The 12952-nt window shown below is 35.3% G+C and overlaps 1 protein-coding gene across 2 annotated transcripts in view; it reads left to right on the top strand.

Moving 5' to 3' along the window:
- GUCY1A2 (guanylate cyclase 1 soluble subunit alpha 2) overlaps positions 1 to 12952 on the top strand; it is a 268051-nt gene that overhangs the window by 225782 nt on the left and 29317 nt on the right. The window contains exon 9 of one of the 2 annotated variants that reach the window (XM_045556686.1): positions 9944 to 9966. The exons of the other annotated variant lie outside the window; for it this stretch is intronic. Within the exon in view, the coding sequence (XP_045412642.1) occupies positions 9944 to 9966 (23 nt within the window). The remainder of the gene's footprint in view (positions 1 to 9943; positions 9967 to 12952) is intronic. 2 annotated transcript variants of the gene reach the window in all.

The following is a 12952-nucleotide window of genomic DNA, read 5'->3' on the forward strand; positions in this document are numbered from 1 at the left end:
AACAAATGGTAATTAAAATAAATATTTGATAGGATTTTATTGTTTAAAAGTGGGATGCAATTTAATGAGGGATATAATACACAGTGGTAACAATAAAATACCTAATAAATTTTTCACTCTATTTTTTAAGAGGATGAGAGCCAATTAGAGAAAATATTTCTCATTTTTTTTTAAGAGAGAGAGTATGTGTGTGTGTCCACATATATCAATACACATTACCCAAGAATCACTGTGGGGTTTAGTAAAACCCTCTTAAATACAGATGCCATTAAATAAAAATACAGGCACTAAATAGTTTTCAATCTAAATATTGTACTCTAGTAACTGCTAGTCATATACTTGAACTGTGTCCAAGAAGTAAATCCATGACAAAAAGTCCATTCCTTTTTTATATACTTAGTTAACTCATGGTGAAATTAACTTATTTTTCCTCTTTCTTAAATATAATGATTTTTATTCCTTTCCTTCATAACTAACAGTGTTTTAGATAGCATTTTAAATAGTTTGCGCAAAATAGTTTATACTCAAGAGCTTAATGAACAAAAAAACCCAAAATATTTGGTTAGACCCCTTTTTGGAAGTGTCAAAGTTGTGGTGCTTAACTTAATGATGTAGCAGTTTAAGGACAAAGAGAAGTCAATCATTACCCACTTTGATAGTATTTAAGTACCCACCAAAATATAATTTTTGATGAAGGATATAATTAGCTGCTTTTACATGGACTATAAAATAAGTTCTGCACCTATCCCCTACTCTGTAATTCTGTGATGGCAAATTACTATTTTCTAATGTTAGGAAAGTCCTTCCAAGCTCTGTTTTCATTCCGTAAAACGTATTCTATATTGCTTTTCGAACAGCTCATAAAATAAGCTCATTATAAGACTTGACAAGGAAATCTTGCACATTACTTTTCATAAGCATGTCTTCCAAAAATGTCTAAGAAAGTGTAAGTTCAAAAGGATAAGGGTGGGGAAAACTTGTACAAGATAAAGTTAAATTCTTTAAGAAGGCAACTGTTCTGGTACTTTTAAAAACACATTCATTCGGATGAGCACAAAGAAAGATATTTGCTATAATGGAATTTTCCAAAGTCTGTCACATACTGCTCAACTTTTTTGTTTTCAGTACCTTTTTCAATTCTGAGTGATAGCAAACTGTATTTTCTTTCCTTAATACAGTGATGGATAGTGGATAGGTATACTTGTAATTGAATAATGATGTATATTGTATATCCATGGTCTTGGTAGTTCATTTCTGAACTAGGTTCTAAATTGGAACATGATTCATCTAAGATTGGGGTGGATTCTTAAACTAGGAACTTACAAAAAAAGGTACCTTTTAGTTTTCTGAATATTGTATTAAACTCTGGAATCCTTTGTCCAACTTTGGACATGTTCATAGATTTAATTCATTTTGACAAACATTTACTCATTTACATGTGAAACACTACCTTAGGACTTAGATTCTCTAGTCAAGATCCTGATATGTGCTACATTATGCAAATAACTAAAAATTTTTCAAAAAATGAATGGCTTTCCCTGACCTCGACAAGCTTACAAATTAGTAGAAGATACAGGTACACAAACACATGATTATAATACAGAAAAATAAGTACAAAATTAGTATATGGATAGCATATGAAAGATAGAAGAGGGCTCAATCCCACCCTATAATCATGAAAGACACCAGTTCAGTATTAATACAAGGTAAATAGAAGGTAATCAAGTGATAAAGCAGTGAGATAGTGGCGGGGCAGAAACCACATTATGGAGGCTTTCTGGTCAGGCTAGGAAGCATGGCTTTTGTTCAAGCAGGAAAGGACCACTCTGGTAGCCTTATGGGTTATGAATTTGGAGCGTCAAGCTTGAAAACAGAGAGATCAGTTAAGAGATTATTGTAGGAGTCATATGAGAGCTGATGAAAGCCTGAACTCAGTCAGGCAGCAGTATTAGAGATGGAGAAGGGTTCAAAATATACAGGAATCTAAATCGACAAAACTTGTTTGATTAGATGAGGTATGTGAAGGAATACACGACTACTCTCAGGATCCTAGCTTGGGTGGTAGCAGTTTAGCAGTGTGATACTATGACATTAATGGGAACCTATTAAAGATCAAAAGAATATATTTATACTTTTATTTGCTTTTCCTTATTTTCAAAAACTAAAATAACCTCTTAGATTAACAAATACCAAACAAACAAAAAAAACTGGATCTTCATGAAAAGGGTACTTCTGAAGTTCAGAACTTCTTAACTATCTCTTTACCTATTGAAAATCATCGATTTATAATTCCATGTGCATACTTCCACCCTTCTTATCTAATTTTGCTCAGGGTATTTTGATAACAACATGAACTGTGAATAAAATGGCGTGCAGTTGAAAGGGAATAATTGCTAGGTGAGTAATATTAAGTAAGTATAGTGGGGTCATTTCTTTTTATCAAATGACAAATCTATTAGTCTGAGAGAAGGAAAATGAACAGCCTTGCTACCCATTCAAATGTCATAACTTCATTCATTTTTTTATCTATTTAGCTATATGCACCATGTAGAAATGAATGTTAGTCAAATTCATGAAGCAATTATCTAGATTAAAAACTAAAAGGATTCAATGCACTTGATCGTGACATTTTATTTCATGGTAAGATCTATCAAATTCATGGTAATTGCTTGTGACTGCAAAATGAGGAAAGGTTACATGTGTTTGCCTTCTCATTATTATGACCATTGTAAACTTTTTTCTAAATACCTATATGTAGCTGGTCCTAGTGGAAGCACCACACTTTTGTTAAAAACATTACATTTGTTTCTTCTAGAATAATTTTGACAATAGTACAAAACTTATCACCTTTTATTTTGGTCCTTCAAATCCTCTTATTTGTAATGATTTCTCAGTGTCTACTAATAGCCTATTCTCCAAAGCTCTGTTTCTATGATTATTTGGTTGTCTACTTTTCCTTCTTCCTTTTCCTATGATATACAATGCCATCACACCTTGCTGATTTTCTACTGACCTTTCCTTTTTCATTCAATAAAAGTGTGAGATCCCTAGCTCATATGTACGCTTCAGTGTGTAGCTGAATATATACCAGATTTCTTTTTTTTTTAGTATGTGTCAAGAGTTCATTTCTCTTTATTGCTGAGGGTTATTTCTTCACAGGAATATACTACAGTTTGTTTATCCATTGACCTATAGATATCTTGTGGTTATTTCTCATAATATAGTTTTTTGGGGTTTTTTTTTTTTTTTCAGAATATCACAGGGATACAAACACTTTGGTTACATATATTGCCTTTGCACCTCCTGAGTCAGAGCTACAAGCATGCCCATCCCCCAGACAGTGTGCACCACATCCATTAGGTGTGAATTCACCCATCCTCTCCACCCCTAGCACCTGCCCGACACCTGATGAATGTTACTTCCATATGTGCACACCAGATTTCAAATACTTTCTACCAAAAAGAGAATGCTAAAAATGCCATTAATGATTTTTAATTTGATTATAGTTTGAAATGATATTTTGGATATACTAGGTTAAATAAAGTGTTATCAAATTAATTTAACATGTTTTAAAAAAATTAACATGGCTATTAGAAATTTTAAAATTGCATATTTGGCTTACATTTATGGCCCACATTGTATTTCTATTGGACAGCACTGCAGTAAAGGATGCTAGAGTTAAAGGAGGCATGTGCTCTGCTCTGAGATGATGCAGCTAGATGTGAAAGTAACTATAACATCATAACGTGAAAAGAGCCACAGAAAGCTATGACATGAAGAGCGAGTAATCATTTCTAACTGGGCTTTTAAGGAAGATCCATGGAAGAGGTGATACTGGATCATCATAGAAGGAAGACAAGCATGTTAGCATTTCAAGTAGAGTAAATGCTTGGTCACAAGAAAGAAAGCTACTAAAACAGTCATCTCAAATTTTATTTAAATCATATCACTGCCCTATGGCTAATCATAGAAAATGAAAAAACCCATCTGGAAAATATTTCCAGCTCCTTACCAGTTCCTCTTAAAAGCATCTGTTTCTACTCCCATGCCTACTTCCAATGAGAAAAAAGGCTCCTTTCAATGAGCGTGTGAGGAAGAGCTACTTTATGGCAGACTGGAGAGAGGCTACTTCAGTAACGCCGACGGGGAATTTTGAGGAGCTAACCTTCAGTGGTGGCTACTGAACGGAAAGGCAGGCATAGCTCACCTGACGCCCATGGATCATTCCAGTAGTGAGTGGGCAGACAACAGTAACATTTCCAAGTGTGTCTCCTGAGAATTAGGCTATCTTATGGTTCACGGTAAAGTATTTGATGAATAAGGAGAAAGGAATGAAGGAAGTAGGGAAAAATTGATTCCAAAAGAGAGATTGCATGGATAGTAAGGAACTCATAAGGAGAGTAAGAGAGAGTTGAGGGTGATAGAGGAGACAGTGCAGTGTCTTGCTTGGGTTTGAATTTAGCCTCTGGCCTGCCCTGCCTTTAGGTTGTGGGCAAGTTGCTGACGCTCTGAGTTTTAGTTTCCTGATCTATAAAAAGTACAGTATAACAAAGCCTTCCGTGCAGAGCTGTAGCCCTGGCTTGGGCCGGACAAACGCATTACATGTAACCAAAATGTTTGTACCCCCATAATATCCTAAATAAAAAAAAAAAAAAAAAAAGAAAAGAAATAATGTAAAACACACCATCTGGCACTCTGTAAGTGCTCAAAAAATGTTAGTTATTATGTTTGACCACTCCCTGGGCTATTAATAATTTTGAATATTCATCTTATTTTGGTTGATTCTCTAGAAGGAATTGAACTGGTGAAATGTATGAATTTAAATCTCTTGCCTATTATTTTAAAAGGGAAAGTGAAGAGACAATACAAGGAGAATATTTTATGTCATCATTCTAAAACACCGGGTTTTTTCCCTCCTATTTAACTAACATCACAGAGTAGCACTGTATGTCTCAGAGTTGATAGTACCTTACAAAAGTCGCCCAGCTGAGGTAGTTATTGCTGTTTGCATACATGTAAAGCTGTTAATATTTCTGGTGGCATGTGTACACAAATGCAATCCTCAATGTTTAAATCTACAAATAATTTAAGGATTATCTTAAGAAAAACGATGGGGCCTAGCAAATGTTTGCAAACATTTTTTGTTCATCTTCTGGTAAAATCCAGATGTTCCAACCTCAAAGCTTGCTGAAGAGTGGAAACTCCTAAGAAATACTCTGGGTGTCACAGAGAATGAAATAAGTGGGAAACTATAGACAACAATACCTCCAATTTGAAAAATGATTCAGAAGAGTTAGACCCTGAAAATGGGGAACTTTGGTAATAACTTCACAGAATTATTTTTCTTTTTATGCCTGCATAGAATAAATATGATAAACTATATCCAAATAAGTCTAAAATAAATATTTTAATAATTGTTAAAGGAAATTCTAAGAGGTATGAAAGCATTATGTCATGGTTTAATTTCTTGTATTTTTTCTTTCTTAACGGTTCATGAAATACTCATGCCTTTTACAACTGATGAATTCTGACATTCTGTGAAATACATTAATTTTTCAAGTTATAATAAAAGAGTACATAAAAGATAGCACAGAGCAACATCCTCAGGTTTATAGGATATTCTTAGTGTGTCCTAAGGCCAAGGCAAGCCAAGGGCAGAGCCATCAGATAAGAAAAATATATCTTTGATTTTGGCTCCTTCTGTTGTCTCTCAAGCAGAGAAAGCAGGTTAATGTAGTCAAAGGGCAAAGGATTTGAAATGCAAAGACTCAGGTTTTAGTTCTTGCTCCAAAAATTGCTGGGTTTTAAACTTGTGTGGGTCATATCACCTCAGAATTTTCTCTGGGGATAATGGTATAACTGCTTTATGTCCTTCAGATGTTGGATTAGTCAAAAGCACATTTAAAAAGTGTTATAAGATAATAGTTACTATTAAGTGGTCCTTTTTTTCTTTTTGCCTATTTTACACACAAAAAAGGAACTCAGCTTTATTTGTCTAGAGTAGGAAGGGTGGAGGGAGATTGCTATATTATTACCTATTTACATCCGTAGTCATATGCTGTGACTGAGCAGTAATATCCTACAGTTCACATGTGGCCAAATAGTTCAGAGTCTCCAGGAGTTAGAGGAATGTTCTCCTAAGAGGAATTGATGAATGCATTTTCAAGAAAGGAGTAAGATTTCTAAGAGATACTCCCTGGCTGCCTCCAATATTCAAGCTTGGGCATCTCATTGCCAAGCTTCCTTTTTCTCCAGGCCCAGCATCCTTATTCTTTCCTCCAGGCTGCTGAGGACTGGGTTCCCTGTCCACGCTCCCCCTTCCTTTGCAATAAGTGCCCCTCACTTGTTTCCCACCACCCAGTCAGCTCACTCTTTGAGAAGACATGGTATGTCCACTTTGTATCTCTCATTCCCACTGTGTCTTCAATCTACTAAATAGCTACTATCACAAGCTAAACTTAAAAATCTATGTCATTTTAATAAAAATCATTACTTTAAAAATTATCTTTAAGCAGATATTCTGTAAACCTTAAAGAGGTACTAAATGTTGAGACTTTCTAGTACGGTGAAAGAATGATGCCTTAGCCGGTGTTTGGGTCGTAAACTTCTTGAGGAAATACTGCTTACAGCCCCCCACCAACATGTCATAGGTGTTCATATGCATTAAACATTGTTAGCTTGTTTGTGCTCCTTAAGACAATGGCTTTCAAATATTTGAGTACAACTCATAATAAGTCCATTTTACATCCTGATGGAGACCGCACATGTATGTTTATGTATATGCAAGGTACATAGAATTAAAACAAAAGATTAGCTTAAAATAGCAAAATGCTTTACCTTACAACTCACTGAAAGGTTGCAACCAGCAGTTTAAAAAAACCTTGATTTAGAAGATGTATAAGTCCCTTTAGCAAGCTTAATCAGAAATATGTTTGATGGGGGCCTGTAAGTTACTTTGCTACAAAATAAGTGTTTCAGACACCATTACAGTATTGAAAGAAAGTATAATAAATAATGTTAGATTACAGTTGTCTGTGATGATTCCAAATCTGAATTTTCCATTCCTGTGTTATTTTTCTCAGGGACTAAATTTCTACATGTATTTTGTAGCACATGAATGAGACAGAGAAAGTAAGGTTATTGTTTTTATAAAATCTAGTCTATATTTTTTTCCAGTCTTGTTTCTGTTATCTTTTACTCTATGTTGGGCCTCCTTATCACTTAGCTTTGGTTAAGAAATGACTGATGCATTCATTTGCCTTGTGTATATAGGTTCACAAATGACGCAATTGTTTTGTATTCCTTAATTTCTGTAGTGGGACGAATTGTCCATCCTAAAGACAAAATTTGAAGAATTTCCCGCTTTCATATTGATTTTTCACTAAGTCTAATCCTAGTAAACATTTTGTTGTTAAGGATAACTTTTTTGTATGTTCTTTCAAGTAAATGCTTCATCATTATCATCATTACCACCGACACCAAATATGCTATTGGCAGTATGTAAAGAAAACTACAATATTTGGTATTTAGTATCTTCTGGTAGGTTAAACATTCATTAGATATTCCATTTTGTTGTAGTGAACAAATTCAATAAATATGAATAAATGTCTCATGAAGCTAACTTTATGTATATAAAATTAAAGAATGTGAATATAAAAATGTACCATATTAATTAAAGAAAGATGTTTTGCTACTTAAGGAGTGACTTTTTTTCTTATTACTTAAGAGTAATGTGCTTGGTTATGCCAATATAGAAAATAGACTGTAATTATTTATTTAATCTTTCTATTCCAGAAAGATAACTTCTGGGGATTAAAGGTATACACAGACGTAAGAAGATTCCAATCTAGAGAAGGAATGAAAAATAATTAAAGTACAATGTGATGAATGAACTAGTTGAAGTATACACAGGGTACATTGGTAACTAAGGAAGGACTTATTGTCTTGACAGAAGGGGTCAAAACACAGCCTCACAAAATATGTAATCCCTAAGGCCAATCTTGAAAGATATGCAGAGAGGAAATGATTCCAAATGAATGAATAGTTGTGAGAAAGAGATTTTCACTCTTCCTGGCATAATTAGTTATGACCACTCCGGCAGGTATGACATCTTCTAAATTGACAAAAAGAGCTATTTTGTCATTGAAGAAGTCATTTTTTTTCCCTGCTGCATTTACAACAATAAGCTGCCTTGTGTAATTGCAGAAAATGGTCTATAATTAAAATTTCCTAAACTTCTAAAGAGCAGTTCCCACTAAATGGCTATATATTCTTATCATTTCATTTCTGTTTTCTCAGCTAAGACATGGTCCCTATGACAAAAGTAAGATCTTTTAAATATACCTCTCAGTTTCCTGGCACAGTTGCTCATTTGCAGAGTCACACAACCAGCCCACAGAAATAAAAAAAAAAAATTATTTTAGTCATTCATTTGGCAATGCTTTTTATGCAAACAGGTAATTAGGAACACTGCAAAGATTTGAAAAATCTTCAGAATCTGCAGTTGCAAAGCTCAGAGTTTGCATTGTATGGTGGCAGAAATAGAGAGCAGTCCCCACCAATTCTTCCTTCCAGCTTCAGCCCCCATCTTCCTCCCTCTAACTCCTTCCCAGGTTTTAAAAGAACAAAAAGATATTTTTAAAACATGAATTTGTTGCAGTATGGAATTTTTATTTATTTGTTTATTGTGTGTCTCCATTCTTCTAAGCATCATAAAAGCAGAAACCTCATCTGTCTTATTTATTCCTGTATCCCCAACACCTGGAAGGAACACTGTGCAGCAGCATATATTAAGAACTTAACAAATATTTGATGAATGAATGAATAAGTGAAATAAACTAATACTGAATAAAATAAATCTTTTCCTCTAGCAATCATACTTTTCATAAATAGGAAGACATTGTCACATTGTCATTCTTCTTAAAAGTAGGCAGAAGGAAATGAGCATTTTGTTATTGTTTAAACACGGCAATTGAATTTCTAGTGTCTGGTTCATTTATCCATTCAACATTTATTGAGCATCTTCTATTTCTCACACAAAGACAAATAGACATAGTCCCTCTTCTCAAGGAATGTAGATTTAGCTGGGGTCGCAAATGCACAAACAAGTAAGTACCATAATATTGATCCTTGTTAATTATAAAATTTACATCCTTCGTTTCAACTATTCAGAAATGAGCTCAAAGTAGTTATATATAGTAAATATATTTTTGCCCAGGCATGCATTTGAATCACCCATGCTGCAAGGCTTGGGTAGGGAGCTTAGTGAGCTAGTCAGTGAGCTTAGATTACTCTTCACCATCTGCATGCCCACATGGCATGTGTTCTGTCTCATTCTTAAACATTTTGGGGAGAAATTATTTGATGCTGTGGTATTGTGAATTCCATAATTTCCAAAGATTTGTTTAGCTTTCTAAAGAGATGCCTTCCCTATCTCTTCAGTAGCATTTCAAGAGCCTACTATGATTTATATATACAAAAATAGAAGAATGTACAAGAAACTAAGCTAACAGAGAGTGGGATGATAAACATACAAAAGCCCAGAAATGTGAAATTATTTGAGAAATTTAGAAAACAAGGCATGTAGTGTTTTAAGGGCAACAATTATAAAGGTAAGAGGGGTGTCAGATGAGGTGGGGCATTTGCAAGGAACCAGGCTATTAGGAATTATGATTTCCTTGCAAAGGAATTTGGATATTCAGAAGCAAGGGAGTTAGGAAGTTAGGAGCCATTGGGAGATTCTAACTGGAGAGAATCCAGTTCAGATGAATGTCTTAGAATGTTTTAGAAAGAACCATCTGGCAGATCTGTATTGGAAGTTTGAAGAGGAAATAAGCAGAGGACAGACAGGTAGACAAGTCAGGACATTAGTGTGGTAGTCCAGGCACACGCAGAGAATGGGAGCCCCAGCTAAAGTAGGAACAGTAGGAAAACAGAAGGGAAGCCAATTAGAGAGAGATTTAGGAAGCAGAATTGGCAGGACACTTCCTAAGTGTTTTCAGTGTGTAAAGTCTAATTTCTGAAAACAAGTTATTTTTCCTTTTATTTTTAAGAAATCTGTGGTAATTTTTTCCCATAAGTGTATGTATGTGTGTATGTGTGTGTGTGTGTGTGTGTGTGTGTGTGTGTGTGTGTGTGTGTATATATATATATATATGTTGTTGTTTTTGTTGTTGTTGGATTCTTTTGAAATAAATAGGGCAAGGGAACACTTCAAAAATGTAACATTAATGCTGTGTTTAATAGTTTGAAAATTCTTCAGGGGCTTAAGAAATGAAGAATGTGGTTTCTTTCCAAGATCAAGAGACTAAGTTCATCTAACTGAGAAGTGTGTGTCATCCGTCACGTGTTCTCATCTTGCAGATGTGGAAAAATGCCAGTGGCTGGCTTCCGTTTGATAGATTCAGTGGGTCTGGTTCAGTGGACTCTGAGCAGGGAAGCTCTCCAGGTGGGCTGCCTCCTGCGGGACAGCTCTTGGATTTGGTCTCCTGGGACTCTGCTCCCCACAAACGGGTGTCCTTTTCACCAGATTCCTTCTGTCCTCAGACCTCAGGCAGGCTCTGCCCTGGGGATGACCCTTGTACTGTTAATAGCAGGCTTGCTTTAATGTCCAGGCTCCTTTTTCTCCATCGCCTCATACTTTGTCACCCGATTTCTCATGCATCTCTTGCTTCCTGGTTTTGTCCTTCCACTTCGCTCTGGCCCACAGCCCCAACCTGTCTACTCTCCAATTTCAGATTCGTGACCTCGCTTTAAGTCCTTCATTTTACTTTGATTACAAATCTTTTAAATATTCATGTTTCAAAAGTGTTCATCCAGCTGTTTTTTGTTTTGTTTTGGCCCCATGCTATTCACTCTTTGATAAGTCTGCCATGGCTGTAGCTTCTAGAACTACCTCAAAGCTATCACCTAATTCAAATGTAACTCACATTTAACTCTCCCATTCAAAATTAACCCACAATCTTCTACCACCTTCATCCCACCCAAAGGGAACTTTTTCTTTCTCCTTTTAGCCTTTATTTCAATCCATGACACCCAACCCATTGAGCCAGAATTTGGGACATCCTCCTTTATAACTCTCTTTCTCTTATCTTTTATATCCAGCCAGTCACTGAGTCTTATCAATTTGCCTCCTACATATCTTTCTAATCAGTCTCCTCCTTGCATTACCATTACCACTCAAATTTTACTAAAATCTCTTTTAGCCTGTAGTCTTTCTTGTCCGACTCCAATCCTGGAGCCCATATTAATATCTGAAACAGAAATATAACCTGTTGGTGTATTACTTAATTTTTGCACGCTTACCCAATACATATATATTTATCAACAAACTTTTTACATGCCAGGCACTGTGGAAGAATGCAGGGTTATCACAATAAATGAAATAGACGTGACCGATCTCAAACTCTTGACAGCTTTCAGAATCATATCGGAAGCCCTTATACTGCTTGAAATTTATGGTCTGCTCCAGCCTACCTATTGAAAAAAGGTGAATCACAAAGGGTAACATCTACTTTTATTTGCTCTATCCTCAAAGCTGGGAGTACCGCACAGTCCATGCATGGGTATGCAAAAGGTAAAAAGAAAAGATCTGGAGTAAGAAACTACTTAATAGAGTTCACTGTGGTCATTGTCATAGTCATTGGAGAGTCAGGCATTTAATTAAACATGCAAATGTCTGTCACTGACTATTTTTTAAGCTCACAAAATAATGATTTACCATTTCTCATATTTGGTTCAAAGGACTCTGAAATATTACTAATCTCTACCAATGGGAACATGTACTTTATTAATATTGTGACACAAAGTAACTCCATATTGAAGTATGTTCCTTTATACTATAAAATGATATTCTACCATGGCTTGATGTTTGTTTTGATAAAACCCTTACCTAATTAAATTAACTTTAAAATATATATATACTTTTAAATTGAACTATTTGGTAGAACTCTGATAATTTTAGGACACATTTGTTCTCCTATGTATATACCATGCAAATAAATATCATAGTTAGAATTTTAGTGAGTAATGTCAGCAAGAATGTAAGTAGAGATATTGGAGATGGGAGCAGTTCTCCACCAAAATAAATAATTTCTAAAATACTTAGGTCTGCAATCCCTGTAAGGCAGAAATCCACAATGTAATTAAATTTCTATTGTGAAAGTTACTATTCATAAAAAGTAATAACATCAATTGTTGGAGGCTACTTTTAATAAACATTATCTATATAAGCTGTCTGTATACTTGGAAATATCTGAGGATTTAGGAGAATAAGCTTTGTGGCCAGACGGTCTATTAAATGAGATAATGAGATTAAATGAGATAATATACATCAGGGGCTTAACACAGTGTGTGGCATATATAAGCACTCAGTAAAATGCTAGGGATAATGATGTGGATAGTTATCCTCAAAACTCTACTTTGAGGTAGCCATGTTATCCCCATTTTACAAATGAGGATATGAAAGCTCAGACAGTAACAATGACTCACTCTGAAGGCCAGCCAGATAATATGTTACATAACCGGGAATGGAGCACTGATCTTCCAAATGAGCTTAAGGTCAAGACTCTCAAACCATGATTTGAGCACTGACTTCTGAGAGTGTAAAATAAAGATCCCTGATGACCAAGTGTGGATGAAGCAAGTGCTCAAGAGCAAGAGAGCTGTAGCTTCCTCCTGTGTAAACAGGATAAAGGCTCTTAAGGGCATGCAACCTGAGGGAGTGAGATGGGGCTGGGAGGAAAGATGGGGTAATTAGATTAGGGATTTGAGGCTGATTTTTATAGGTGTGTCTATGTGACCATATGAAAAATGAACCCAAGCCAACAAAAGTTCCTTATAGGGTTCTTAAACTCTTCTTTCTTTTAACTTGGGAAGAAGAAGGGTATGGTTCCTTGAGTCTAAGGAATAAACTCTTGTGATGGTCACTTCTGCCTGCCATGTGCCCCTAGCA

Source organism: Lemur catta, chromosome 7, assembly GCF_020740605.2.
Source record: "Lemur catta isolate mLemCat1 chromosome 7, mLemCat1.pri, whole genome shotgun sequence".
Taxonomy (NCBI): domain Eukaryota; kingdom Metazoa; phylum Chordata; class Mammalia; order Primates; family Lemuridae; genus Lemur; species Lemur catta.